The sequence below is a fragment of the Triticum dicoccoides genome, chromosome 3B, assembly GCF_002162155.2.
Source record: "Triticum dicoccoides isolate Atlit2015 ecotype Zavitan chromosome 3B, WEW_v2.0, whole genome shotgun sequence".
In the NCBI taxonomy this organism is placed as follows: domain Eukaryota; kingdom Viridiplantae; phylum Streptophyta; class Magnoliopsida; order Poales; family Poaceae; genus Triticum; species Triticum dicoccoides.
In genome coordinates, this window is record NC_041385.1 from 136,536,859 (window position 1) to 136,560,517 (window position 23,659).

Here is a 23,659-nt window from a genome sequence, read left to right on the forward strand (position 1 = left end):
GCTAGAAGTGTTAGTGTAAAGACCACTATTAGGAGTTCATCAATAATTACCGGGGCAAAAGTCTGATAGAGTTAATATTTGAACATGCTCACCATAGTATCTCCATTCCCTCCTCCACTGGCATCAAGAGAACCACGCCAGTAACCTCTCAGTTCAGCTAAGGCCGGAAGAGTTATATCTTCAATTGTATCATCATCCAACCAGTCGTGATACATTTCAACTGCCTGTTGCAAGGAATGGGATGAAGTTAATATAAGTAGCATGTCATAATAACAAGGGAACCCGCTAATAAGGGAAACCATAACTCTATGCCTGTGATACAATATTCTAAACTCACTATCTTTAGTACCTTTATCTGGTCACGTAGGCTTTCAGCATTGAACCCAACAGAATGCAAGCATTGCATGAAAAGTTCCTGCAAACAAATATAGGATCAAATGGCTGCTACCATCTAGCAGACCATAAACACCAACGAATATTATAACCAACAAAGGAAAAGAAAGATAGAATCACAAATACAGAACAAACTGCACACCTTCGATCTAGAACGAATAACTGGATCTGTACTTCGTGAAAGAAGTCTTGCCAGGGGAAGTATTTCAGCTACTTCAGCATCGGGAACTTCTAGTCTCATCCTCCACCTGCCCATTGAAGACATAATGCTACCAAGATGCCCTCCCATTGCTTTCTGTATAAACCCATTACCATGACTTTCCATAGGAAATCTATCACGTGTTCCTGGAAACACATACTCCCCTTGAAGCTCATACTTGCTATTAGGTTGCTCTAGGACTGACTTTTCCATTGTAATCTGGGTATTGAAAATACAAAGAATAGCTAGTAAGTCAACACAGCAAGGACTCACAACTACTCCCTCCGTCCCATAATGTAGGATGTTTTTGGACACTAGTGTAGTGTCAAAAAACGTCCTACATTATGGGACGGAGGGAGTAGCTATTAAAAATAAGATAAGAACCTCACTGGAATGTATAACTAGTGTCAAGAAAAACAACAAATGCATGTTATACATCAATTGTTTTATGTTTGTCATCTGGGAAAGGCTAACATGGGGGATGCTAGGAACCATGAAACTGAGTTATAACAGTGTTTGAAGTTTCCTTACTCCAAAAATTCTACTAAACAACTACCAAAGAGGTGGCAAAATTCTTGATTACAACTTACAAGTAATACCAAACACCTGCTAAAGGTAACACATGAGATATGGCTTCAACCACACAAAACAAGAAAATATATGTGGGAGAAAAAAAAACTCACAACATCACCACTCCATCGAGCAGCTATATCAAGTGCTTCACCAAACACACCACTAAATTTGGGACGGACCACTGATAACAAACCATGACCTCTTCTTTTCTGGAAATTAAGCTGAACTTCTGCCTGTAACAAGAAAAGATCTGTTACATTAGACATCATTGGTGGATTCTCCATTTAGCAATTGATCACAATTGATTTACAACAAATACTGGAGAATGGAGCTTCCACATTTATTTATTTTTTGAGCAGAATTGGAGCCTCCACATTCGACATATACAACTTCTCATGAAATGCAAGAAAAAAAAGTATGAATACTTAGTTATTACTTAAGGAGCAGAAGACCACGTTGTAGTTCAAAAAAGTTTACATCAATTACAGAAAATTTATATGGCACAGAATACATAAGCTATGGACAAATAGCATAGCATTAAATAGCAGAAAACCAGAAGGTGCAGCACAGAAAATGACAGATGCATATTTTCAATCCGAAAACTCCATTAACTACATCAGCACAATATAACATTTTATTAGACTGCATCATGTAGTTAACTGAACTAACATCTCTCCTGCGAAATTTAAATTGCAGAAGTGCTTTACTATCTGACGGCATGCAAGCATCATGACTAATTACAACTCACGTGTATGAGACATAGAATCAACCAAACAGAGCTACCAACAATACAGAACCTGAAAACAGATTACCTAACCAAAAAAACACGGAGTATGCCATACTCTCATCTAGGACAATATTACCTTCTGAACAAATCCACGTAATGAAGCAAGCTCCAGCTCGTCAAGTGGCAAATTCCGAACCTTTACGACCAGAAGACAAGTATCAACAATATCGAAACGGACTCTACAAGTCTTATAATGTTCAAGAAAGATTGCTGGCAAGGAAAATACACACACTAACACAACACTAACAGTAGTAGAGTACCTCCAAATTAGTCAAACTTTCAGGATGATAACATATATTAGACTTCAGCTGCCCCTTTTGGAGGAAAATTGATAGAAGCCTTTCATCTTGAATGGCGTCATTTGTACCAAAAAACAATGGCCCGTTCACTTCTATGGAAATCTTTTCATCAGGCCTGCCGGTAGCATTTAACTATGTTGCAGGGGAATAGGGATAGTAAGAGGAAGATGTAAGGGAAAGAGAACAACATGTAGTCTATGCAGATAAAAAATAATAAAAATCAACATAACTACCAAATGCATAAAGCACTCTCTTCAATTATTTGGAAGGTGCGCTTGACATAGAAAATCATCACATCATATATATCCAAGGAGAAAATCTTTATATTGTGTCGAACCATGGAGTTAGAATTAAAGCCTCTTAAAGAGTTAAAGTTACTGAACTTATGCCCGTTGCTCTCATAAGTAAAATAGTTGCTGCCAGAATAGTTTGTGTGGGTTAAAAATTGCTGTGATTTGTCAGAGTATGCTATTATTGCAATGCAATCTGTTAAGCAGCATAAAATGGTAACAGAAGTGAATCAATTTGGATAGTGAAGTGTACCTTTAAGTGGACGAATGGCCCTCGAGCCTTGGAGAAAATAGTGAATGTATTAAATACATCCATTCTTTCTATTTTTATTTGGTTCTCGTTTTGTATTGCAAGGTAATGTGCACAGATTTTAGTAATTTGAAGAAGTAAAAGACGGGAAGTGTTTAAATCCAAAATTCCACTTTACAGACTGTTACAGATCTGTCTGTGCATGCCACTATTGATGATCCAAACTATAGCACTTAGTGCACACAACCGAGGCACATACAAACAAATTGAATTAGGCTATAAAATCACATACAAGCAATGCAAGTCAAATTCAGAGGACGAAACAACAAAACAGCAACTTACCATCACAGAATCTCGTGACAAGGAAAGAAAACCAGTAGACTGAGGTGCCAGCATGAGTTGGTTAAGTTTTATTCCTGACAGAGAAATCTCCCCAACAAGCCTTGACACATCACTCTCAAGCTTACTTTGGTCCATGATACTTTGTAAAGCGCCATATATCTTGTCATCAACTACCTGGCTAGGTTTCACCACTTTTCCTTGAAATTTGACCCTTCCAGATGCTTTCAAATGTAATGGCCTCGGTGTATCAAAAGGTATTGAAGAAGCTATATGAGCAAATTCAAAGCCTCGCATACGTAAATCCAAATCAACACTCTCCACAACTAGTGGCATAATCTTTTTCATTTGATACATCTCCTTGTACAGCGAGTAGTCATCAATATATGATGTTTGAATACGAGTATTTAAGTCAAAGGAAACTGATGATGAGTTAACCATGATATAATCATGTGCAATAACAATATTGCCCCGTGCATCAGAAAAGGAATCTTCTGCATTTGGTGCAGCCCATTTGATATCAAATTTCCTGTCATAAGTTTTTGTTGTCGTTAGAATACCAGAAAATACATAGCCTACTTGGCCATTAGGACTCCAGATGATAGATGTAATGTAAGATACTCACGGTCTATTAAGCGGGCCAGAAAGTCTAGTTTCTCCATTGAGCTCGCCAATTTTCAGTGGGATCAGCTGAATGCCTCCAGGTATGTACCGATGCAAAACCTTATCAAGTAAAATGCTCCCGGATAAATTAATATCCATAGCAGAATCATCACCTTCCCCCTGCAGAGATCTAAATATGTATTATACTTGCATAATGTGGTAAATTTATTTTGCATCATAAGAACAGCAGAGTATCTATTGGATTTGTACAGCTAGTACAAAAAAATCTGTGTAAGCTCTTAGGAATACGCTGCTAGTATTCCATTTATTTCGGTAGAGTACAAACTGATAAGTTATACACCCTCCGTCCCAAAATAAGGGCCGCTGATTTAGTACAAAGGACACTTATGTTGGGATGGAGGGGGTAGTTGCTATTTCCAATGCTCCAGGGGCTCAATAGTAGACATTCACTGTAAGCCCAGAGAAATAAACAAACAAATGGCTTAGCTAGGATGTAATTATGATGTCTATGGCGAGGCCAAAGTTGTGAATAATGGACCTAAGAGTTTGGAAGGTTCTTCATGAATGCATTTGCATAGTTCGTTTCCATATGTATTTTCAATTTACAAAGTCCTGATGGCTACTCTACGTTTTCGAATATTATTCTTGATAATGATACAGGAAGAACAAATGCTTGGATGACTATAGATGTAGAAAAAAGTCTGCTGAAAATTAGCGCAAACATGAAAAGATGGCTGGCTGTGATGGATAAGTCTGTGTACTAGGGTCCTTGTGGGGCTGCAGCACATGTCCTTGTGGCAGTTAGGAGGATAAAGTCCTGGACCATCAAGGACTGGCTGTTAGGATAGAGTTCTGTTCTTGACCATCAAGGACTGTCAGTTAGCATCTTAGACTAGCATCTTAGACTAGCATCTTAGACTGGCATCTTAGCAGCATCTTAGCATATGCCTTGGCTGGCTAGCAGCCTATAAATATGTATCCCCAACCCCTCAGGTTGGCATGGCATTGTGTGAGAAATAAACCAACGAAAATTGTCCCAACTCTCCTAGTGTCATCCACAACTATCAATGCTCAGGTTGAAAGGTCTAACAAGTGGTATCAGAGCCTCGTTAACCTGCACCCTGAGCATTTCCTGTGAGCAGCCCAAGTCGGTAGCAGCAGCTGCTCCGTCTGCCTCTGGTTACCTTCCTCCCTCCGGACTGTCGAGCAGCAGCTCGTCTTCATCAGCCTCCTCTTCACGCAACAGCCCCCCTGCAGCGAGCCATGTCTGCAGGTCGCTCTCAGCACACGGCTACCTCGAGCATGCGGCGCCGGCAAGAGGCCGAGCGCGCCGTGGCAGAGGAGCGTGAGCGAGCGGCTGTAGCAGCGGCTGCTGCGGCGGCAAGAGTGTCGAGGCTGGCTGCAGCGGAGCTGGCAGCAGCCAGAGCGGAGGTAGAAGCAGCCAGGGCGGAGGTAGAAGCAGCAGCAGCAGCAGAAGCAGCCCGTGAGGCTACGGCGGATGCCAAGGCACTCCGCGGCAGCCCCAGCAGCTCCAGCAGCTCCGCGCCTGCGGACGACGGCGCCGACGCAGATCGCGCCAAAGTGGCGCAGGAGCGGACGGCGCAGTGGGCAGCCGAGCACGCCCGCGCTCCAGGTGGAGGCGCGCACCGCGACGGCGGCTGCAACGACCAGGACCGCGGCCTCTACGAGGTCCGGACTGTGGTCAGGGATGTTGGTTCCAGTGTTGGGTGGCCTACCCTCACTAAAACCAACTACGTCGAGTGGGCCGGGATCATGAAGGTCAGGCTCCAGGTGCGGCGCATGTGGGAGGCAGTCCAGGACAGCAACGTCGACCACCTAGAGGATCGACGGGCGCTGGACGCCCTCATCGCCGCAGTCCCGCCCGAGATGCAGTTCTCGCTTTCCAACAAGCGGACTGCCAAGGAGGCTTGGGACGCCATCGCCGCAGCACGCATCGGCAGCGACCGTGCTCGCAAGTCCACCCTGCAGGCACTTCGTAAGGAGTGGGAGAACCTAGGCTTCAAGCCAGGTGAGGACGTTGATGACTTTGCTCTCCGTCTCAACACTCTGCTGCAGAAGATGGTGAAGTTTGGCGATGCCACCTACACCGAGGAGAGAGCTGTCGAGAAGCTTTTTCGGTGCATTCCCGAGAAGTACAAGCAGATGGCTCGCTCGATCGAGTCGTTGCTGGACCTCTCCACGATGACGATCGAGGAGGCGATAGGTCGACTCAAGGTCGTCGACACCGACGAGCCACAGCCCCCCTCGGGGCCCGTCACCACCGGCGGGAAGCTGCTCCTAACTCGGGAGCAGTGGGATCCCAGCCTTGGTGACAAGAAGAAGGGGGAGCCTTCCTCCTCGACGGGCGGCCGCAAGCGTGGCAAGCAGCGTAAGGCGCGAAGAGGCCCCCCGGGCAGGGCACAAGGACGTGCCGAAGGTGACGCCCGCGGAGGCGCCAAGGACGGCGCCGCTGGCAAGCCCAGGCCGGCACAAGACAACAGTTGCCACAACTGTGGCCGGTTTGGCCATTGGGCCAATGAGTGTCGGCAACCACGACAAGGCCAGGCTCACGTCGCACAGGCGAAGGAGGAGGAGACGGCTCTGTTCATGGCGCATGCAAGCATTGAGCTACCCTCGGCGACTCCAGTCGCAAAGGCTTTCATCCACCTTGATGAGCCAAAAGCACATGCTCTTCTCGGCGATGGCTTCGGGAAGGACAAGGCTACGGGGTGGTGCCTCGACACCGGCGCCACCCACCACATGACCGGTCGAAGGGAATTCTTCGCCGAGCTCGACTCCGATGCGCGAGGCTCCGTCAAGTTCGGGGATGCCTCCGCTGTGGAGATAAAGGGCGTCGGCTCCGTCATCTTCACCACCAAGATGGGAGAGCACCGGCTGCTCACCGGTGTCTACTACATCCCCGCGCTAAGGAATTCCATCATCAGCTTGGGACAGCTGGATGAGAACGGCTCACGCGTGCTGATTGAGCATGGGGTCCTACGCATCTGGGATCGCCAGCGTCGCCTTCTCGCCAAGGTGCCCAGAGGTGAAAATCGACTCTACGTCCTTGATGTGCAGGTGACACAACCGGTTTGTCTCGCTGTCCGTCGAGACGACGAGGCGTGGCAGTGGCATGAGCGCTTTGGGCACCTTCACTTTGAGGCCCTGAAACGTCTAAGTGCTAAGGAGATGGTGCGAGGCCTGCCATGCCTCGACCATGTGGAGCAGTTCTGCGACATCTGCGTACTGACAAAGCAGAGACGACTCCCCTTTCCCCAACAGGCGAGTTTTCGGGCTAAGGAGAAGCTGGAGCTCGTGCACGGAGACCTGTGCGGCCCGGTGACGCCAGCCACACCAGGAGGTCGACGCTACTTCCTGCTGCTCGTCGACGATCTCTCCCGCTACATGTGGGTGATGATCCTCGGCAGTAAGGGAGAAGCGGCGGACGCCATCAGGCGCGCGCAGGTTGGTGTGGAGGCGGAGAGCGGCCGCAAATTGCGCGTGTTGCGCACTGACAACGGCGGCGAGTTCACGGCGGCTGAATTCGCGTCGTACTGCGCCGATGAGGGCATCCAGCGCCACTACTCCGTGCCGTACAGCCCGCAGCAAAACGGCGTCGTCGAGCGGCGCAACCGGACGGTTGTGGGGATGGCTCGGGCTCTCCTCAAGCAGAGAGGGATGCCGGCTGTCTTCTGGGGAGAGGCGGTGCTAACGGCCGTCTACATCCTCAACCGCTCTCCTACTAAGGCACTCGACGGCAGAACTCCGTACGAGGCCTGGCATGGGCGGAAGCCGGCGGTCTCTCATTTGCGGGTCTTTGGCTGCCTTGCGTTCGCCAAGGAGCTCGGCCACATCGGCAAGCTCGACGACAGGAGCACTCCGGGAGTCTTCATCGGCTACGCGGAGGGCTCAAAGGCCTACCGCATCCTCGACCCAAAGACACAACGTGTGCGCACAGCGCGAGACGTCGTGTTCAACGAAGGGCGAGGGTGGCAATGGGACAAGGCGGTGGACGACGGCTCGACGCCGACGTATGACGACTTCATTGTCGAGTACGCTCACTTCAAGGAACCTGGGGGAGCAAGCAGCTCCTCTTCACCGGGCACGTCTACCCCGGCCCCCAAAACTACATCGACTCCGGCGCCTGCTACACCGACGACACCACAACCAGCGACGCCGCATACTCCAGCCCCGGCGGTCGCCACTCCGGGCTCGTCTTCATCAGCACCAGCTCACGCAGAGCACAACACGATGAAGTTCGCTTCCCCGCTCACTCACGACGAGGAGCGGGTCGACGCATGGTATGGAGGCGAACCGCTGCGGTACCGTACGATGGATAATGTGCTCGGCGACCAGCCGGTGCCAGGACTGGTGCCACGTGACCTGGAGGCGCAGCTACAGCTCGTGTGTGAAGACGGCGAACCACGGTCCTTTGCAGAGGCCGAGAGAGACGCGGCATGGCGCGCCGCGATGAAGTTGGAGATGGATGCGGTCGAGCAAAACCGCACCTGGGAGCTTGCTGATCTCCCTCGAGGTCACCGCGCAATCACCCTTAAGTGGGTGTTCAAGCTGAAGAGGGATGGAGCCGGCGCCATCATCAAGCACAAGGCTCGTTTGGTGGCCCGAGGCTTCTTGCAGCAGGAAGGAGTCGACTTCGACGACGCTTTCGCTCCCGTGGCACGGATGGAGTCCGTGCGACTTCTCCTTGCGCTGGCTGCCCAGGAGGGCTGGCGTGTCCACCACATGGACGTTAAGTCGGCATTCCTCAATGGCGACTTGAAGGAGGAAGTCTACGTGCATCAGCCACCGGGGTTTACGATTCCCGGCCAGGAGGGCAAGGTGCTCCGCCTGCGCAAGGCTCTCTATGGCCTGCGGCAGGCACCCAGGGCGTGGAACGCCAAGCTGGACTCCACGCTGAAGAAGATGGGTTTCGAGCAGAGCCCGCATGAGGCTGCCGTCTATCGACGGGGGAGTGGAGGAAATGCCCTGCTGGTGGGCGTCTACGTTGACGACCTGGTGATCACCGGCACCAAAGATGCAGAGGTGGCGGCGTTCAAGGAAGACATGAAGGCCACGTTCCAGATGAGTGACCTGGGGCTCCTCTCCTTCTATCTAGGGATTGAGGTGCACCAGGACCACTCCGGGATCGCGCTTCGACAGTCCGCCTACGCCAAGCGCATCGTTGAGCTAGCTGGGCTCACCGACTGCCATCCAGCTCTCACTCCGATGGAGGAGAGGCTGAAACTAAGTCGCGACAGCACGACGGAGGAAGTGGATGCTACGCAGTACCAACGCCTTGTGGGGAGCCTTCGCTACCTCACTCACACACGGCCGGACTTGGCATTCTCCGTCGGCTATGTCAGTCGGTTCATGGAGCGACCAACGTCGGAACACCAGCAGGCAGTGAAGAGGATCGTCCGCTACATAGCAGGGACCCTCGACCACGGCCTCCATTACCCTAGGTGCCCTGGGGCGGCACACTTCGTCGGGTACAGCGACAGCGACCACGCCGGCGACATCGACACCAGCAAGAGCACGAGCGGGATCCTCCTCTTCCTCGGCAAGTGTCTCGTGAGCTAGCAATCAGTCAAGCAGCAGGTGGTGGCCCTGTCCAGCTGTGAGGCTGAGTACATAGCGGCCTCCACCGCCTGTACTCAGGCGCTCTGGCTTGCTCGACTGCTTGCTGATCTTCTCGTTCAAGACACCAGAACGGTGCAGCTCCTGGTGGACAGCAAGTCCGCCCTGGCCCTGGCAAAGAACCCCGTGTTCCACGAACGGAGCAAGCACATCCGACTGAGGTATCACTTCATCCGCAGCTGTGTGGAAGAAGGGAGCATCGAGGCGAGCTACATCAACACCAAGGATCAGCTCGCAGACCTGCTCACCAAGCCCCTTGGGAGGGTCAAGTTCCTCGAACTTTGCTCCAGGATTGGGATGATTCAACTCTCCCACAAGACGACGTACAAGACTTAGGGGGAGAATGATGGATAAGTCTGTGTACTAGGGTCCTTGTGGGGCTGCAGCACATGGTCCTTGTGGCAGTTAGGAGGATAAAGTCCTGGACCATCAAGGACTGGCTGTTAGGATAGAGTTCTGTTCTTGACCATCAAGGACTGTCAGTTAGCATCTTAGACTAGCATCTTAGACTAGCATCTTAGACTGGCATCTTAGCAGCATCTTAGCATATGCCTTGGCTGGCTAGCAGCCTATAAATATGTATCCCCAACCCCTCAGGTTGGCATGGCATTGTGTGAGAAATAAACCAACGAAAATTGTCCCAACTCTCCTAGTGTCATCCACAACTATCAATGCTCAGGTTGAAAGGTCTAACAGGCTGGAAGTGTAATCAAATAATCAATAGTCACAATACCTCTGGGCAAATCCATGCATTACCAGCCCCTCGAATTTCTCCACCATCCAAAAGACATGCTCTAATACCATATAAGTCTGCAACCTGCAGCCAGTCATAACAAAGAGAAATTAGTTGTTCCAATTTCACAAACTTCAATAACGGAAAAAAATAGTGGCTCTATTTCTACTCACACAGTTGTCAAGGTTGAAAGTGAAATTCGCTGATACATGAGAGAAGGGAATATGATCAAACGCAGCAACTGCACCAGCCTCCTTGTTTTGAATCACAGCTTCAGAAGCTGCAGATGGAGGCATACCAGATACTGAAAGGGACTTCCTTGAGACAATCCCACTTCCAACAAAAACAGGAGCATCAAGAGGTCCTTGACAATTAAATACAGCAGTAACAGCACCAGCCACCTAAATAAGATAAGAAGTGTACCAGCAGTTAAGTGGATGAACATGAAAATTTAGCCAAAAGATTTTTTTAAACACATACATCATTGATAGAGATCATCCTAAGCTATTGTTAACAAACAAATGAGACAGAACTGCTTAAATGGTATTTCAGGAACAGTTTGCGGTGCTGAACTGCGATGTGTTGATCATATTTTAATATTTTATATGTACTGCAGAAAATAGCTACAGAAAAAAAAGGTTGATTGAAGAAATGGTAATATTAAGCTGGTCAGACAAACGGAATTATCACTATCCATAAGAGTGGTCATTTTGCTTCATCAAGAAGTTGATTTTTAATGCTAAGAACCATGATAACTGGTATTTTAAGATAAATCACAAGTGTCATTGTCGGGCAATTCAAATGAGTGGAATAAACCATCTATCATACAACTACATAAATAAGTCAGGTTGTGCAGTGCATTTTATATTCAAGTCAAACTTATTTTTCGTGTTGTGCCATATATGTGGTTTCAGTATAGCTAACTCCAGATATGAGTTCAGATAGATCATCGCAATGAATCGGCAGTACAAAATAGAGTCTGTTGTTTTTCGCTGCATGCAGGAATCTAGTATTTCCAAATAAGTCGAGTAAAGTATGTCGAACCGGAAACATCAGAGGCTTCATTTTCACCGACTTCATAAGCGCATTAACTTCAACAGATGGAACCTGAAAAAAAAGATATCAAGTAAATGTATGAGTTGCTGTTTAGGGGACTACATGTATATACAATGTAATTATCAACTTAAAGATACCTGGCACATTAGATGGAACTCTCCATCCTCAGGATTTAAACCAAAATCGCCAGAAGTTTCAACCGGAACATCACCAAACCAACCACTTGCATTATGCAGAAATACTCTTTGACCACGGAATGACAGAGTTGCCACTATTTCCTGAATATGTTGAGGCTTCCATTAAAAACTATAATCACTTGGAATGTTTGCAGCAGCAATATTTGGAAAGTAGTTACTATTTGCATATCAAAGTACGGAAATTCGGAAGACATCTGAGCACATGTGGCCTAGTTTTCACATCAGAGCTAAATGTCAGCGTCTGAAATAGATGCTTAATTTGAAATGCCAATGACTGATCTGTTTCTTACTACACTGCAGATCAACAGCACCCACCCTGAGGTGCCCTGAGAACACGCTATATAGCAGCCACTAATATGACAATATCGCTTCGCCAACACCTCATTCTTCAGTCTCTTTCTCCCTTAGCTACATTATGCCAGAAACTTGTGCATCCAGCATACATGTGTTGAAGTGTGGTATATGTGGATTGCCTAGCCCTTTCCATCAGTTTGGACTTTTGGTTTTGTTGGTTAGTGCACGAAGCTCAACCCAATGGATATCATTTGTCAATACTGGAAACCATAAGTATAAATGTTGGTTATAATGAAGTATGGCCAATTGTTGCACATCAAAATCCAAATTTTGGGTAGTCGATAAAATTTTCACGTTTTAGTAAATTCTAGGCAAACCCACATAGTATAGAAGTTCTTTCCAGGAAAATCAACAATAATGAAACTGGCCCACCTGATGATTCATCTATTATTCCTGGAAACCCTCATGAATTTCTAGCTATACCCCTGATTCTAGTCATTTCAACAATATTCACCAGCGACCAATTGTGTTTACTTTTAAAGAAGTAACTAGGCACTCATTTTTCACCCGCAACACAACACTCTAGTTTGGTAAAGTAAGGGGTCAATGACCTACAAGAATATTGGTAGCTCAGGTTAATGGCAAATCAACAAGAAGACATTAAAGCCATGTTAATCTGTCTTGTGCCTATGAAAACTGATTCCGCGCAAGACCCTACTTATTACAAACATGCAGAGTTGGAAAAACAAATGAGATAAGGTATAAGTATACCGAAAATGATGAGGGAGCATCTAATATCTGAAAACCTAGGCCTTTCACATCAAGCTGGCCATGAATGCTCGGAAAACTATCACCTTTCGACATACAGATATGCACCTGGGGAAGGAAAAGGAGAAATATTGCTGTACGCATTTAGTATCTCCAAGCATGAAAAAAAGCAGTTCCCGTGAGGCATGTATGTCTAGCACTCTAGATGTAGCAATGTAGCATGAACCTTGTGGCAAGTTCAGTTATTCGTTAAGTGCATGTGGAAGTCATGTCCAGGTATTGTCTAAATTGTATGCACAAGTGGCTGATATTAATAGTGAAATTGAACATGCAAGAGATTAAGTTTAGAAAAGCACCTCACCAGTTGCTCTTCCTTTGTGCCAGACAACTGGTATTTCTAGGATACGCTCAAACAGCTGCACATGAAAAATTGCTCTTCAATACAAGAACTAAGAACTGTAGCATCTTGTATACATAATAAAAGTAGGTGCATTACCGGGGCAAAAGCATTGACTACATTCAGATTAGCATGCCATGTTTGCTCCGCTATGTCAACAAAGACATCTGTAGAAAGATAACCCCCTCCTTGAGAAGTTTGATCTTGTCTCCACTCCATGCAGTTCCCAGTGACATGCACATGTACACGATTATAGGAGTTTTTGAACTTGACGTGTCCATTAGCCTGTTTCATTTCCCTACAATAGTAAGGCAACGACTACAAACTTAGTTGATGTTCATTTATAATGCCGCAGTTGCACCCCAGCCCCCTTTTGGAAGAGCCTATAATAATGCACTGAATAATACAAGTAAGATAAGTTGAAATATACTGCACCCTCATTACAGTAATTTACTTGACAATATAACTCCTGATAATAAGAATTAACAATATAAATCCGAACACCGGTTATGAGAATATTTATTGTTCACAGAAATTTAATTGTTGGGGAATGCAGTAAATTCATGGGAAGAGACAGATGATCACAAAATTACCCCAATATAAGTTCCAACAGTGATACACTAATACATTTTGAAAATGCACAAGAAAGGAGAAGAGCATATATTTGCAATAGAAATGGCAAATGATGAGGTCAAACCTTGGTTCCTGATCACCGTATCCTAGAAGCATCAAGTTCCCTCCACTGAAATAAACAGAATCCAGTGTGATAGGAAGCATATGCTGAGCCCCACCAGGATTTATCTGGTCAACCCCTTCTACGAGTCCAGCAGGGGCATCTTCAAGACCGATAGCAAATCGCGACTTCAACTTTTGAATTTCAACACCCAGAGAAGCATATGGTGCATTAAAATGAACACGGGAGCCCTTTGCCTGCAAAGGCCAAAATGACTGACTAATATTATCTTCAGAAAGACTCTCAAATTCCTCCAACATGTGGCCTTGGTACAAGTTGCCCTCGCCATGCTGCACATCTTCCAAATGGTTGCATACCAACATTTTGTTATCGGAGTGATGCAAACTATGCTGACTAGGTTGTTGATTATGAGAATGCTCCGCATGCACATCATTTGCATCGATGATTGGCATTGCACTTGCAGATTTGCCTTCACCTAGACAGTCCAGACAACGACTACTATTTAATGGAAATTCACCAGAATTCTCTGGTGCAGTAGCAGAGCTGACAATTGGTGCATAATTTGAAGTGGCTTTGCCAGAACCAGCATTTGCATGACCTCCTCCGTTAGATGAATTATTCCCAGAACCAGGGGATGAGTTATCAGGATTACCACTCTCCATGTTTTCAAAATATGCCACAGCAGCCTGTGCACTACGCCGAAGGATCCTTTCCTGAGAGGAATTGTCGATGCCTGATACCACCTTGTTGTGACCTTTCCTCTTGTATCTTCGCTTTCTAGGGTTCGGGATCATCCTAGACCAGAAGTTGATGCCCGGGATACGCGATTTCACACCGAATGATTTCTCCAGATCCGCATGCTTTGAGCTAGAGTCAATAATGCCTGGATCCATGTGTCGATCGTTCCTGTGCATCTCATCAGCACAGAGGGGCGGGCTACTGGATTTCCCATTTCCGACAGGTCCATCGTCCTCCAGCATCTCGTCAGCCGAACGTGAAGTGGATTGGCCACTGGGAACTGCGTATCCCCTTCGAGCAGATTCCCTAGCAGCTCTGTCCCTCTCCTCGTCCCACTGCCCCCCAGCCTTCTCCCTGGCGAGCCTCCTGGTCTTGGTACGGTAGTCAATGCCCTCCTCCGCCGAATTCCTCTTGGGCTTCCCCTCCTTGGACGGCGCGGGGATGCCCAGCCAGGAGAAATCCTTCCTCTGCGCGACGAGCGCGGTGGGGTCGGAGAGCAGGGCGTCGACGACGACCCGCCCCCTCCTGAGGCTGGCGAAGGGCCTGACCCTGATCTTCATGACGGGCACCTCGGCGCAGGAGAACTCGTCGGCGCGCGGGCCGACGGAGCAGGTGTGGAGCGTGATCCCGAGCGGCGAGACGCTGCGCGCCCCGCCGACGCGGACCTCCCGCTGGAGGTAGTCCCCGAGCGCGGCGCAGGCGGCCGGGAGGAGGCGCGCCTCGACGAAGGCCCGCGCACGGTGCTGCGCGTACCATGAGAGCGCTGCGGCGACGGAGAGCACGGCGGCGAAGGCGGAGCAGCGCACGAGGAAGAGGCCCTCCCGCCATACGGAGGCGAGGGAGCCGATCAGGGCCCGCAGCGGCGGCGGGCGGTGGTGGTCGTGGCCGTGGCTGGGGAGGCAGTCGCTCGAGTCGGAGACCCTGAGGCGGAGCAGCGGGGGCGGGTCGAGGCGCGCGAGGGTTAGGATGGGCCTCGGGGCGTGGCGGCGGCCGCGGCCGCCGCGCGCGCGGCGAGGCCGGCAGACGAGGAGGGGCGGCGGCGCGAGGGAGGGCGAGACGCGGAGGCAGTGCGACATTGCGCCGGGCTGGCCGCCTAGGTGACCATTTGCGTGCGGCGGGAGAAAGAGAGATGGGACGGGTGGGTGGAATAGTAGTCACCGGCAGTGGGCGAGCCGAGAGAGAGAGATGGGCGGGGGAGAGATGCTTGCCTCTCGCTGGGGTCGTTGCCTACTTGCCGTGCTCGCTTCTTTTTGGATTTTGCCGCAGATGATTTGTCTTCCCTTCGCCTCTTCTTGTCTCGCCTCCTCTTTGTGATGAAAGCGAAAGACCAGACAAGCTAATTATTTCGCTTCTCTCTCCCGTACAAAATGGCCTACCAGCAGCATATGGAATGAATGTTTTCAGAGGGCAAAAATAACAAAGATACTCCTACCAAAGAAGGCATCGGAAACCTAAAGACAACCATGAAGCATCATCCACAGACACAGAGCGAGAGGAAAAGTACCCAAGAGGCCCTGTTGGCCATGTTGTTGTCTATCATAAGTTCAACCGGATCAACACAATTCAAAACACAATTACAACGACCGTTCTGGTGACCACGAAGGCCTTCCAGAATTCCGAAACCGAATATCAGAAAGGCGCTCCATGGTCACCATAAATACACAACTCTGGGGAGGACTGGATGGGGAAAAAGTTTATTGCGACGGGTCCAAAACGAACAAGGGGATCATTCATTATCGAAACTCAGGAGCATCTCAAAACTTGGGCGGCCCGTCGCGTTTTTACCGCACGGGTTGCTGGTTGTAATGGCTCTTCTCCTTCTTCTTTGCCGCCGCGAGCCTGGCGGTCCTGGCTGCCGCCTCTGCCGCGGCGATCTTTGCAGCTGTGTCCGTCTCCTTGCCCGACTTCTTCTTCTTCATCGACGCCATCTTCTTTAGGCGCTCCTTGACATCCACAGCCGTGTCTTCCTCGGGTTCTGCACTGGCAGCCTCCTCCGACACTTCAGCTTCCTTTGCCTCCTTTGCGCTCTTGTCCTTCTTGTTCTTCTTCTTCTTGGCATTCTTGCTCTCTAAAGGGGCAGGTGCGTCTTCCTTTCTCTCTCCATCACCAGCTTGGCTCGCACCTTTCTTCTCAGCTGCAACAATGTTTATCATGTAAGAAACAAAGTTTATAAAAGCAATGAAGCCATGTATAGGTACTCAGCTTTATTAGTCCTCCACAGCGCTACATAAGGGAAATATAAAAAGGGGGGAATCACTTAAAGTGGAGCATTACCATTGTTGTTTCCATCTTGCGCAGCATCGCTTGTGTTTTCAGAAATTCCCAACTCAGCTAACACAGCATCAAGTTCAGCCAGCTCCTTCTTTTTCAACTCCTTTTTGGACAGCTGCCTTTCTGTCTCTTTAGGTGCTGCTGCAACTTTCTTCACATCAGGATCAGCAGCTTCCACTTCATGCTCAGGTTCATCCTCAGCACCATCCTCAGCCTCATCATCATGCTCCTCATCCTCACTTTCAATTTCCTGCAGCATGTAGAAGCAATGCATCTAAGAATAGTATCACCAAGGTATACAGACACAACTATTGCCATGTTCCAACATCAGGCGAACCTCTGGCCAACAAAGTTCAAACAAGATAAATTCTGGTAGAAATCTAGCAAGTAGAGGTAGTTCCTTATGACTTGCCTAGACAAGCTGAACAGAAACTTGGACCGAATTACTATCAATCAATTTTAAATATATGTTCTCATTGTGTCTGGGGTGCTTGAACTCAAAAAGAATTACTGGGGCCATAACCTCTCCCTGACTTCAATTGCTCCGAAAAAACCTATGTTAAGAACTCTCAACAACTTTCCACAAAAACTACCAAAAGAACGGTGTGATATCATCAATAAAGAATAAGTGAGAGAGATACTGATGGCATCAAATAGGTAGTCTTTCATTGCATTTTTTGTGTGCATTATGTGCCTCTACACACTAGTCACAAAGTTGTTATACCTAGTGTGCAACATGGATAAAACACTGGTACATCAATGAGTGACAAGTACAGGAAATGCTACAACGTTAATGCATACCATGCCTACACTTGCCATGTGCAATAATAAATTAAAAAATAATACACTGACAAATAAGGAATATCACATCAACGCAAATAGAAATTCACAGGCCGTAAATGCACCAAAAGGCGGAAGTAAATGCACTCACTTATAACCCATTTGTCGCACTGAACATCCGTTCCGAAATAACAGGGGATACCGTTCACAAAATTAATCTGGCAGGAATTAGTACACCACAGCCTACAGGATGCCCCCTGACCTCACTCCGACAACTCTCCCACCATACCAACAGTGTATGAATTCTTGTCGCGACGCACCACTTCCATAACAAGACCTAACTTGAAACTCCTTGCCCGCTGAACATACATCACACGGCGATGTGGATACTGTTATCAATAATCCCCCAGTCACTGAACATACGTTACACAGCGATGGATATGCCCTTATCAATAATCCCAGTCACTGAACATACGCCACACAACAATCAAGATACCGTTATCAATAATCCCCCAGTCACTGAACATACGGTACACAACGATCGAGATACCGTTATCAATAATACCGCAGTCTTGTCCCCTACCTCAATCAACCAAACAAGTACACACCAATACGGACACCATACGGAATACAGCTAAGCCGCTTCCGATTCGGATTCGCTGCTTCAAATAATAACTAAAGATAAAATTCAAAGCCCAATCGTCCACTGGGCACACATTGTGCATCAATGGTGGCTAGCGTTCACAATTAACCCAGCAGGCATCAGTACACTTATAGTCTACAGATGCCCCCCTGCCCCACTCAATCCAACATCTGCATATCAACACTACCACGGTATGCAAACTAATCAGTAATCATATGGGCGTTGCACAACAGCACACGTTTCGTCTCAAGCAAAATAAACAGATCATGAACAGCGCAAACAAATAAACAGGGGCGTGCATAACAGGGAGAGATAGACCTCCGGCAGGGCGGCGTGGACAGCATCGACCTCGTCCTCCTCCTCCTCCTTGGCCGTTTTGGCGGCGGCGTGGTCGTTCCCCCAGATGGGCGCGGGGGGCGCGGTGGTGGCGAAGTAGTCGTCGTCGTCGTCGTCCTCGACGTCGGCCCACGACTTGGTGTTGAGCGGGGCGGGCGCCCAGAAGAGCTCCTTCTGCTGCTGCGGCGTGGGCTCGTCCCCCTGCTTCCCTCCCTTGGAGGAGCCCCCCTTGGCCTTGTCGCCCTTCTTCTTCTTCTTGAGGGTCTCGAGCGCCGCGAACACGTTGCCGGTGTTGAGCTTGGCCTCGTCCGCCGCGCCTCCCCTCCTGCCTCCGCCCACCATAGTCTCTCCTACCTTGCCCGGGGACGCGAGGAAATCCCGGCGGCTAGGGGCCCCGAAATCGGAATCTAAATCTAGCCCCGCGGCGGCCCACGGTCGCGGTGGACGGCCGCCGATCTGCGCGCGACGGGCAGGGGCGTGCGTACGGAGCGGCCGGATAGGGGGGCTGCCTGTCGTCGGCTTGATCGGCGGCGCCGCGGCGGCGTTGGGATTAGGGTTTTGAGACGGGAAGGGGTGGGGTGGGTTGGGTTGCGGTGGTGTGTCGAGAGAGGTAAAACGGCGTGTGCTCTGTTGCTGGTTTATAGAGCGAGGCGAGGGATGGGATGAGACGGACGGACGGGTAGCCGTTTCTGGTCTGCGCTGCGCTCCTGCAGGTTGCCGACCCAGCTTATCTTTCCGCAGCGAGCGACCGAGCGAGCTGAGGTCTATCCGTGCGGCCACGCGCAAGCGCGACCCGGAGCCGTGTCGTAGGATGCCGGCCTACGTCCTCGAGTTTTTGTTACGGTCTGCAGCATCTGCACGTGTACTCCGTCCGATGCGCAGGGCACGGTAAAACCAGTTTCAGCTGCTGCTGTTGGGAATTCTACCACCGTTCTCGCGAAATGGCACTGAGCGTACTGGAAAGTGGAAAGGGGGTTCAGAAACAGGACGCGACAGGCAGAACCGGCGCTGCCTATAGCATAGTAGGAGTATGTATACATCGTTTGAACCAAAAACAGAAAAAGTTTCTGAGCCAAAAGGACGACTCAAGGGGGCAGATTTGGCAACACATGGAGAGCCCGAATTAGAGACAGAGAGCGCGCAAGGGCGACAGGGGAATTTATTATCAGCGACAAACATTTTCAGGCAAGATTACACAAGTTTAACCTACATCACCGCGCACCATGAGACGGTATTACAAAACATACTTGTAATTAAAATATAATATCACCGCCCCCAGTTCGGTAGTAACAGATCCATCCTGGATGCTCCTCCCAATTTACATGACCACAGAGGCTACTAGGCTGCCTGCCGCTTATCATCATCATCATCCCAGTGAAAATTGTGTACATGGTGTATGTAGTTCGGTAAAAATTAAAGAATATACTTGCGCACAACATGCGTTACAAGGGGTGGGGATCATGCCACGAAGAATATGAAGATCATGAGGAACACCATCAGCACGAAGAATATCTTCATCATCAGCCACCTGTTTGATGAGATGCTGTTGAGGTACTTCAGGAGTTGACCCTGCGCCCCCTCAACGTTGGCTACCGTCTCCTCCATGTTCTCATCGATTCTGCCATACATAGCACACGAGTACACATTTAAGGGAAGGCTCTTAACCCAATGGAATAAAAGAAAAGAAAAACATGAACTAAGTTTGGCGCACAAAACCTAGTCTCCTCCATCTGAGATAATTTTACCATGAACAAAGTACTCCCTCCGTTCCATTTATATGTACAATACCAAATATATAAAATATTAAACTACATCTTATGATGAATCTAATGATATATGTTTGGTATTCTAGATGTAAATGTTTTCTCCAAAACTTGGTCAAAGTTTATGAGGTTTGACTTTTCAGAAAATCTATATGCGCTACATTATAGAATGGAGGGAGTATTGGCACAGAAAACAGTCTACTGGAGATAATCCATCTGGAATAATTTTATCGTGAATAATAAAGAATATTTATGCCTAGCAAGCTTAATAATACTTGACCAAAAGATCAGGGACCAGAATCTTGTGTCGCGGTAGGGGGCAGACTAAAGTAGTCAATTAAGAAGATCAGGAGAAGCGCCTACACAAACATCACATGCTCCCTCCAATCCATATTAATTGCCGCTCAAACAAATGTATCTAACACTGTAACACATCTAGATACATCCATTTCAGCAACAACTAATATGGATCGGAGGGAGTACCATGTATCCTTCTGATTTAAAGATAACTCAAGTGAGACCATCATGCAAAACAACTGTATGATTTATCACTATTTTCAGGAAATGCCTTATAATTGGATTCTCTAGGGTGTGATCAAGTCCGACAGCTTGAAGCTGTAAATAATTATTCAAAATGAAACATGAATATGACTCAAAAGTCTAAGATTGCCTACTCCTGAAAATATATACAACAAACTTAGTTTGCGTAAAGTTCACCTGATTGCTAGCTCTCCCTGCTGAGACACCATGGTTGCCAGCTGGGTAAAGATGTTGCTCAGCTCATGGATGGTTGATTCCACATTTTGAAGAGCCTCAGCTCTGCTCTGCATGTAACTATCCTGCTGTACTGCCAATTGCTGCTGCTGCATGAAAGCAGGAGACGACAACGACGACGATGCTCCATGATCTCCATTAGTCTTCTTCCTGGTGAACAGAAGCAGAAGATTCAAAACCAAACTCGTGAAGCTTTATATGGTTAAGCAACAGTAACGCAAGAGTAGTCCAATTCAGTTACATTAATTCGTTGATCTGCATGTATATATTTGTTAGTTTAGTATTCCATTGTTTAGCAAACGGTTATATGAGCCTTGGAGTATTGCATTTCTAATATAGAAAAGGAATAAGAACTGTTTTACCATGCTACCCTTACATGACAACATCCTTTTCCTACCTTCCTTCTCCTTAGACACCATTCGCTCAAGGTTCCATTATGGCACACGGGCATCAGGGTTTAGGGTCTCAACCCCACAATACTCATAAGTATTAATAACGGTACAATTTCAAAATACTACTCGCTCTATTAGGGGCAGGGAATTGTTTTGCAAAACTATGTCAATAGAATTTATTACGAGTGTCATGTTCTGCAAAAACAGACACCTGACAATAAGAAGCACCAAGCATTTGGCGGTGCAATCTCTGACTAGCATAGCATGTGCAGGCCTAAGCTAAGGTGGTTGTGCATGACTGCTCACAATGGAAGTACACACTGCACCAACTGAATACTTGCAATGGTACCTCTGAAACAACGGCGTAGTTGCAGAGTCACTGGCCCATGGTGCTGGGGGTGCAGCGTCGGATGCCTCTCTGGGAACAAGGGGCCGCTGACGAATGAATGGATTTGATGCATCTTTTGCAGCTGAGGAGGAGAACATTTGCCTTCTGTTTTCATGAACCTTCAAATTCTGCACATTCAGGTAGAAACACACTTAGTGCACCATTTATAATGAAGACACTATCCAAAGAAAAAGATAACATGGTGACAACATATTTGAATCAGGAAAGCATTTACTATTTTTATCTGACCTCTGTCCGCATGGTAAGGACTTCTTTGAATTCTTTCGTTGCACTCATCAGTCGATTTTTCAGGTTGTCCACAACGGTAGTGGAATGGTTTGTTGTATCCTTGGAAAGATTGCCGCTCTCATTTTGTGAATTGCACAGAACTTGTAAGTCCATAACAGCATTATTCAAAGCACCAATGTCCTTCTTAACAACTGCAGTCAACTCTTGTATCTCTAAGGTAGGGTCATCAAAAACAGATGTCTTCTTTGCCACTGTAAACAATCATGTTATAAAATCAGCATCGATCCATACTTTATACTGTAAATACACACAGAGCAAGTGTTGACATAATTGGCACTTGTGTAACTAGATCTCAAGTTAGCACCTTAGGAGATCAACACTTCATAGTTCAATATGGTTAACTTCGTGACGGGTGAAATAAAAAAGCAGTACATAACTATGAATGTTACTTTCTCAGTCAATAGTATCAAGAGGTCATTTAGGAATTTTCCAATTGAACTGATCGCAGTTGTAAATTTACAACCAATAACTTTGCATCAGGAAGCAGCTAAGCCATCACACTGCTATTAAGATATTACTTCGGTGGGAGGTCAAACCAATAAAAAAAAGGTAAGCTTCATCTAGTGCTTATGAACACAAAGAAGGTGTAGATAAGTAGAAACTATGTTCAATCCACATTTGGAAGAGGTAGGCATACATCTATCTACATTTTCTACCTTCATGCAGTGTTACCAATGCAATGCAATGCAGAAAGTGCAGTAAAATCTTCTGAGGAGGGTATTAACCAACCAAAGACATCTAAAGCATTGACAAGCACTCTAGAAGTGGCAACAGAATTAGTAGTACAGGGATACATGCTAGTACAAATGATTATAAAAAAAGGAACAATCAGTGAGCCCTCGCTCAACAGCACTTGAGCAGATATGCAGACATTTCATATATTACTGAGAGACCAAGGTACCAGTTTACATTCAATACACATGCACATCGCTGATGCATATAATCGCATTGAGACTGGACTGCTATGCTCATCTAGCTTCAAACATGGTAATGGACAAAAGAAGCATCTTACTAGCAAGTACTAGAATTTATCAGATGTAGTAATTCATAAACAGGCACAAAATGAGGCAGATGCCATCACTGCTATCATCGCAACAAGTGCAACAGCCATCCTGATACCAACAAAGCAAACTACGACAGCGCAATCTCCAGTAAGTACACAAACACTGAAACAAGCATGGATTTGATGCTCCATCTAATCCAAATGTCATACGAGCACTGGGTAAGAAACAGGCATGCTTCGCACAATATATATATACATAGCCATCCATGCAAGTTGGCATCTCCTCAGGCTACTAACTAATCAAGCATGAGCCGTACAGCCTTACAGCTAGGGTGTTCCGAGATCCCAACCCACCAGCGCGGAGGGGGCAACTATCAGCTTAACTAATCGGCGGCGACACAAGCACGAGGGTACTATGGTAACCGGAAATGTAACAGGGGAGGGGTTGGTCAGTTATACATTTGGCAAGGCGGGCGAGCTTCTGGGAGGTCTGGTGGATCCCGAGCCCGATCTTGGAGGCGCGGCGGTTGAACTCGGAGTGCGCCGACGCGGCGGAGCGCGAGTCGTCGAGGGGCCCGGCGCTGCCGCTGGCCGACGCGGCGGCTGGGGACGGGGCGACGTGGCGGCGCGCGCTCTCGACGGCGGAGCGGAACTCGTTGGTGCGGTCCCGGAACGACGCCGGGGCGGACCGCGATGGGTTCATGGCCGCCGCCGACGCCGGATCTGGATCTG

At 47.8% G+C, this 23,659-nt stretch overlaps 3 protein-coding genes across 4 annotated transcripts in view; all 3 read right to left on the minus strand.

Moving 5' to 3' along the window:
- Positions 1 to 15,447, minus strand: part of LOC119275174 (protein SUBSTANDARD STARCH GRAIN 4, chloroplastic-like) — a 19,654-nt gene extending 4,207 nt beyond the window's left edge. Inside the window, exons 1-16 of one of the 2 annotated variants that reach the window (XM_037555978.1) lie at positions 13,534 to 15,447; positions 12,936 to 13,134; positions 12,796 to 12,855; positions 12,443 to 12,547; positions 11,318 to 11,458; positions 11,169 to 11,231; positions 10,298 to 10,525; positions 10,125 to 10,208; positions 3,756 to 3,913; positions 3,134 to 3,659; positions 2,213 to 2,383; positions 2,029 to 2,088; positions 1,276 to 1,398; positions 536 to 811; positions 350 to 415; positions 93 to 224 (exon numbers count right to left, since the gene is read on the minus strand). In XM_037555978.1, the coding sequence (XP_037411875.1) occupies positions 93 to 224; positions 350 to 415; positions 536 to 811; positions 1,276 to 1,398; positions 2,029 to 2,088; positions 2,213 to 2,383; positions 3,134 to 3,659; positions 3,756 to 3,913; positions 10,125 to 10,208; positions 10,298 to 10,525; positions 11,169 to 11,231; positions 11,318 to 11,458; positions 12,443 to 12,547; positions 12,796 to 12,855; positions 12,936 to 13,134; positions 13,534 to 15,344 (4,203 nt within the window). In that variant the 5' untranslated portion in view covers positions 15,345 to 15,447. The remainder of the gene's footprint in view (positions 1 to 92; positions 225 to 349; positions 416 to 535; positions 812 to 1,275; positions 1,399 to 2,028; positions 2,089 to 2,212; positions 2,384 to 3,133; positions 3,660 to 3,755; positions 3,914 to 10,124; positions 10,209 to 10,297; positions 10,526 to 11,168; positions 11,232 to 11,317; positions 11,459 to 12,442; positions 12,548 to 12,795; positions 12,856 to 12,935; positions 13,135 to 13,533) is intronic. The other variant, XM_037555979.1, reaches the window with a different exon arrangement.
- Positions 15,448 to 15,762: 315 nt separating this feature from the next.
- Positions 15,763 to 18,901, minus strand: LOC119275176 (nuclear ubiquitous casein and cyclin-dependent kinase substrate 1-like). Its single transcript, XM_037555980.1, has 3 exons — positions 18,281 to 18,901; positions 16,543 to 16,789; positions 15,763 to 16,402 (listed from the first exon to the last, which is right to left on the minus strand). Exons 1-3 carry the CDS (start codon positions 18,638 to 18,640, stop codon positions 16,050 to 16,052), a joined length of 960 nt encoding a protein of 319 aa, XP_037411877.1. The 5' UTR covers positions 18,641 to 18,901; the 3' UTR covers positions 15,763 to 16,049.
- Positions 18,902 to 19,446: 545 nt separating this feature from the next.
- On the minus strand, positions 19,447 to 23,653 carry LOC119275177 (syntaxin-32-like). The gene is made up of 5 exons (XM_037555981.1): positions 23,387 to 23,653; positions 21,865 to 22,115; positions 21,577 to 21,743; positions 20,779 to 20,985; positions 19,447 to 19,916 (listed from the first exon to the last, which is right to left on the minus strand). Exons 1-5 carry the CDS (start codon positions 23,628 to 23,630, stop codon positions 19,757 to 19,759), a joined length of 1,029 nt encoding a protein of 342 aa, XP_037411878.1. The 5' UTR covers positions 23,631 to 23,653; the 3' UTR covers positions 19,447 to 19,756.
- Positions 23,654 to 23,659: the final 6 nt, after the last annotated feature.

Coding starts and splice junctions, on each gene's coding strand:
- LOC119275176 (XM_037555980.1), bottom strand. CDS start 18,640: ATGGTGGGCGGAGGCAGGAGGGGAGGCGCGGCGGACGAGGCCAAGCTC. Junction 16,790..18,280: donor TCCACGCCGCCCTGCCGGAG/GTCTATCTCTCC, acceptor TACATGCTGCAG/GAAATTGAAAGTGAGGATGA. Junction 16,403..16,542: donor GCAAGATGGAAACAACAATG/GTAATGCTCCAC, acceptor ACATTGTTGCAG/CTGAGAAGAAAGGTGCGAGC.
- LOC119275177 (XM_037555981.1), bottom strand. CDS start 23,630: ATGAACCCATCGCGGTCCGCCCCGGCGTCGTTCCGGGACCGCACCAAC. Junction 20,986..21,576: donor ACTACGCCGTTGTTTCAGAG/GTACCATTGCAA, acceptor TCTGTTCACCAG/GAAGAAGACTAATGGAGATC. Junction 19,917..20,778: donor CAGGGAGAGCTAGCAATCAG/GTGAACTTTACG, acceptor TATGTATGGCAG/AATCGATGAGAACATGGAGG.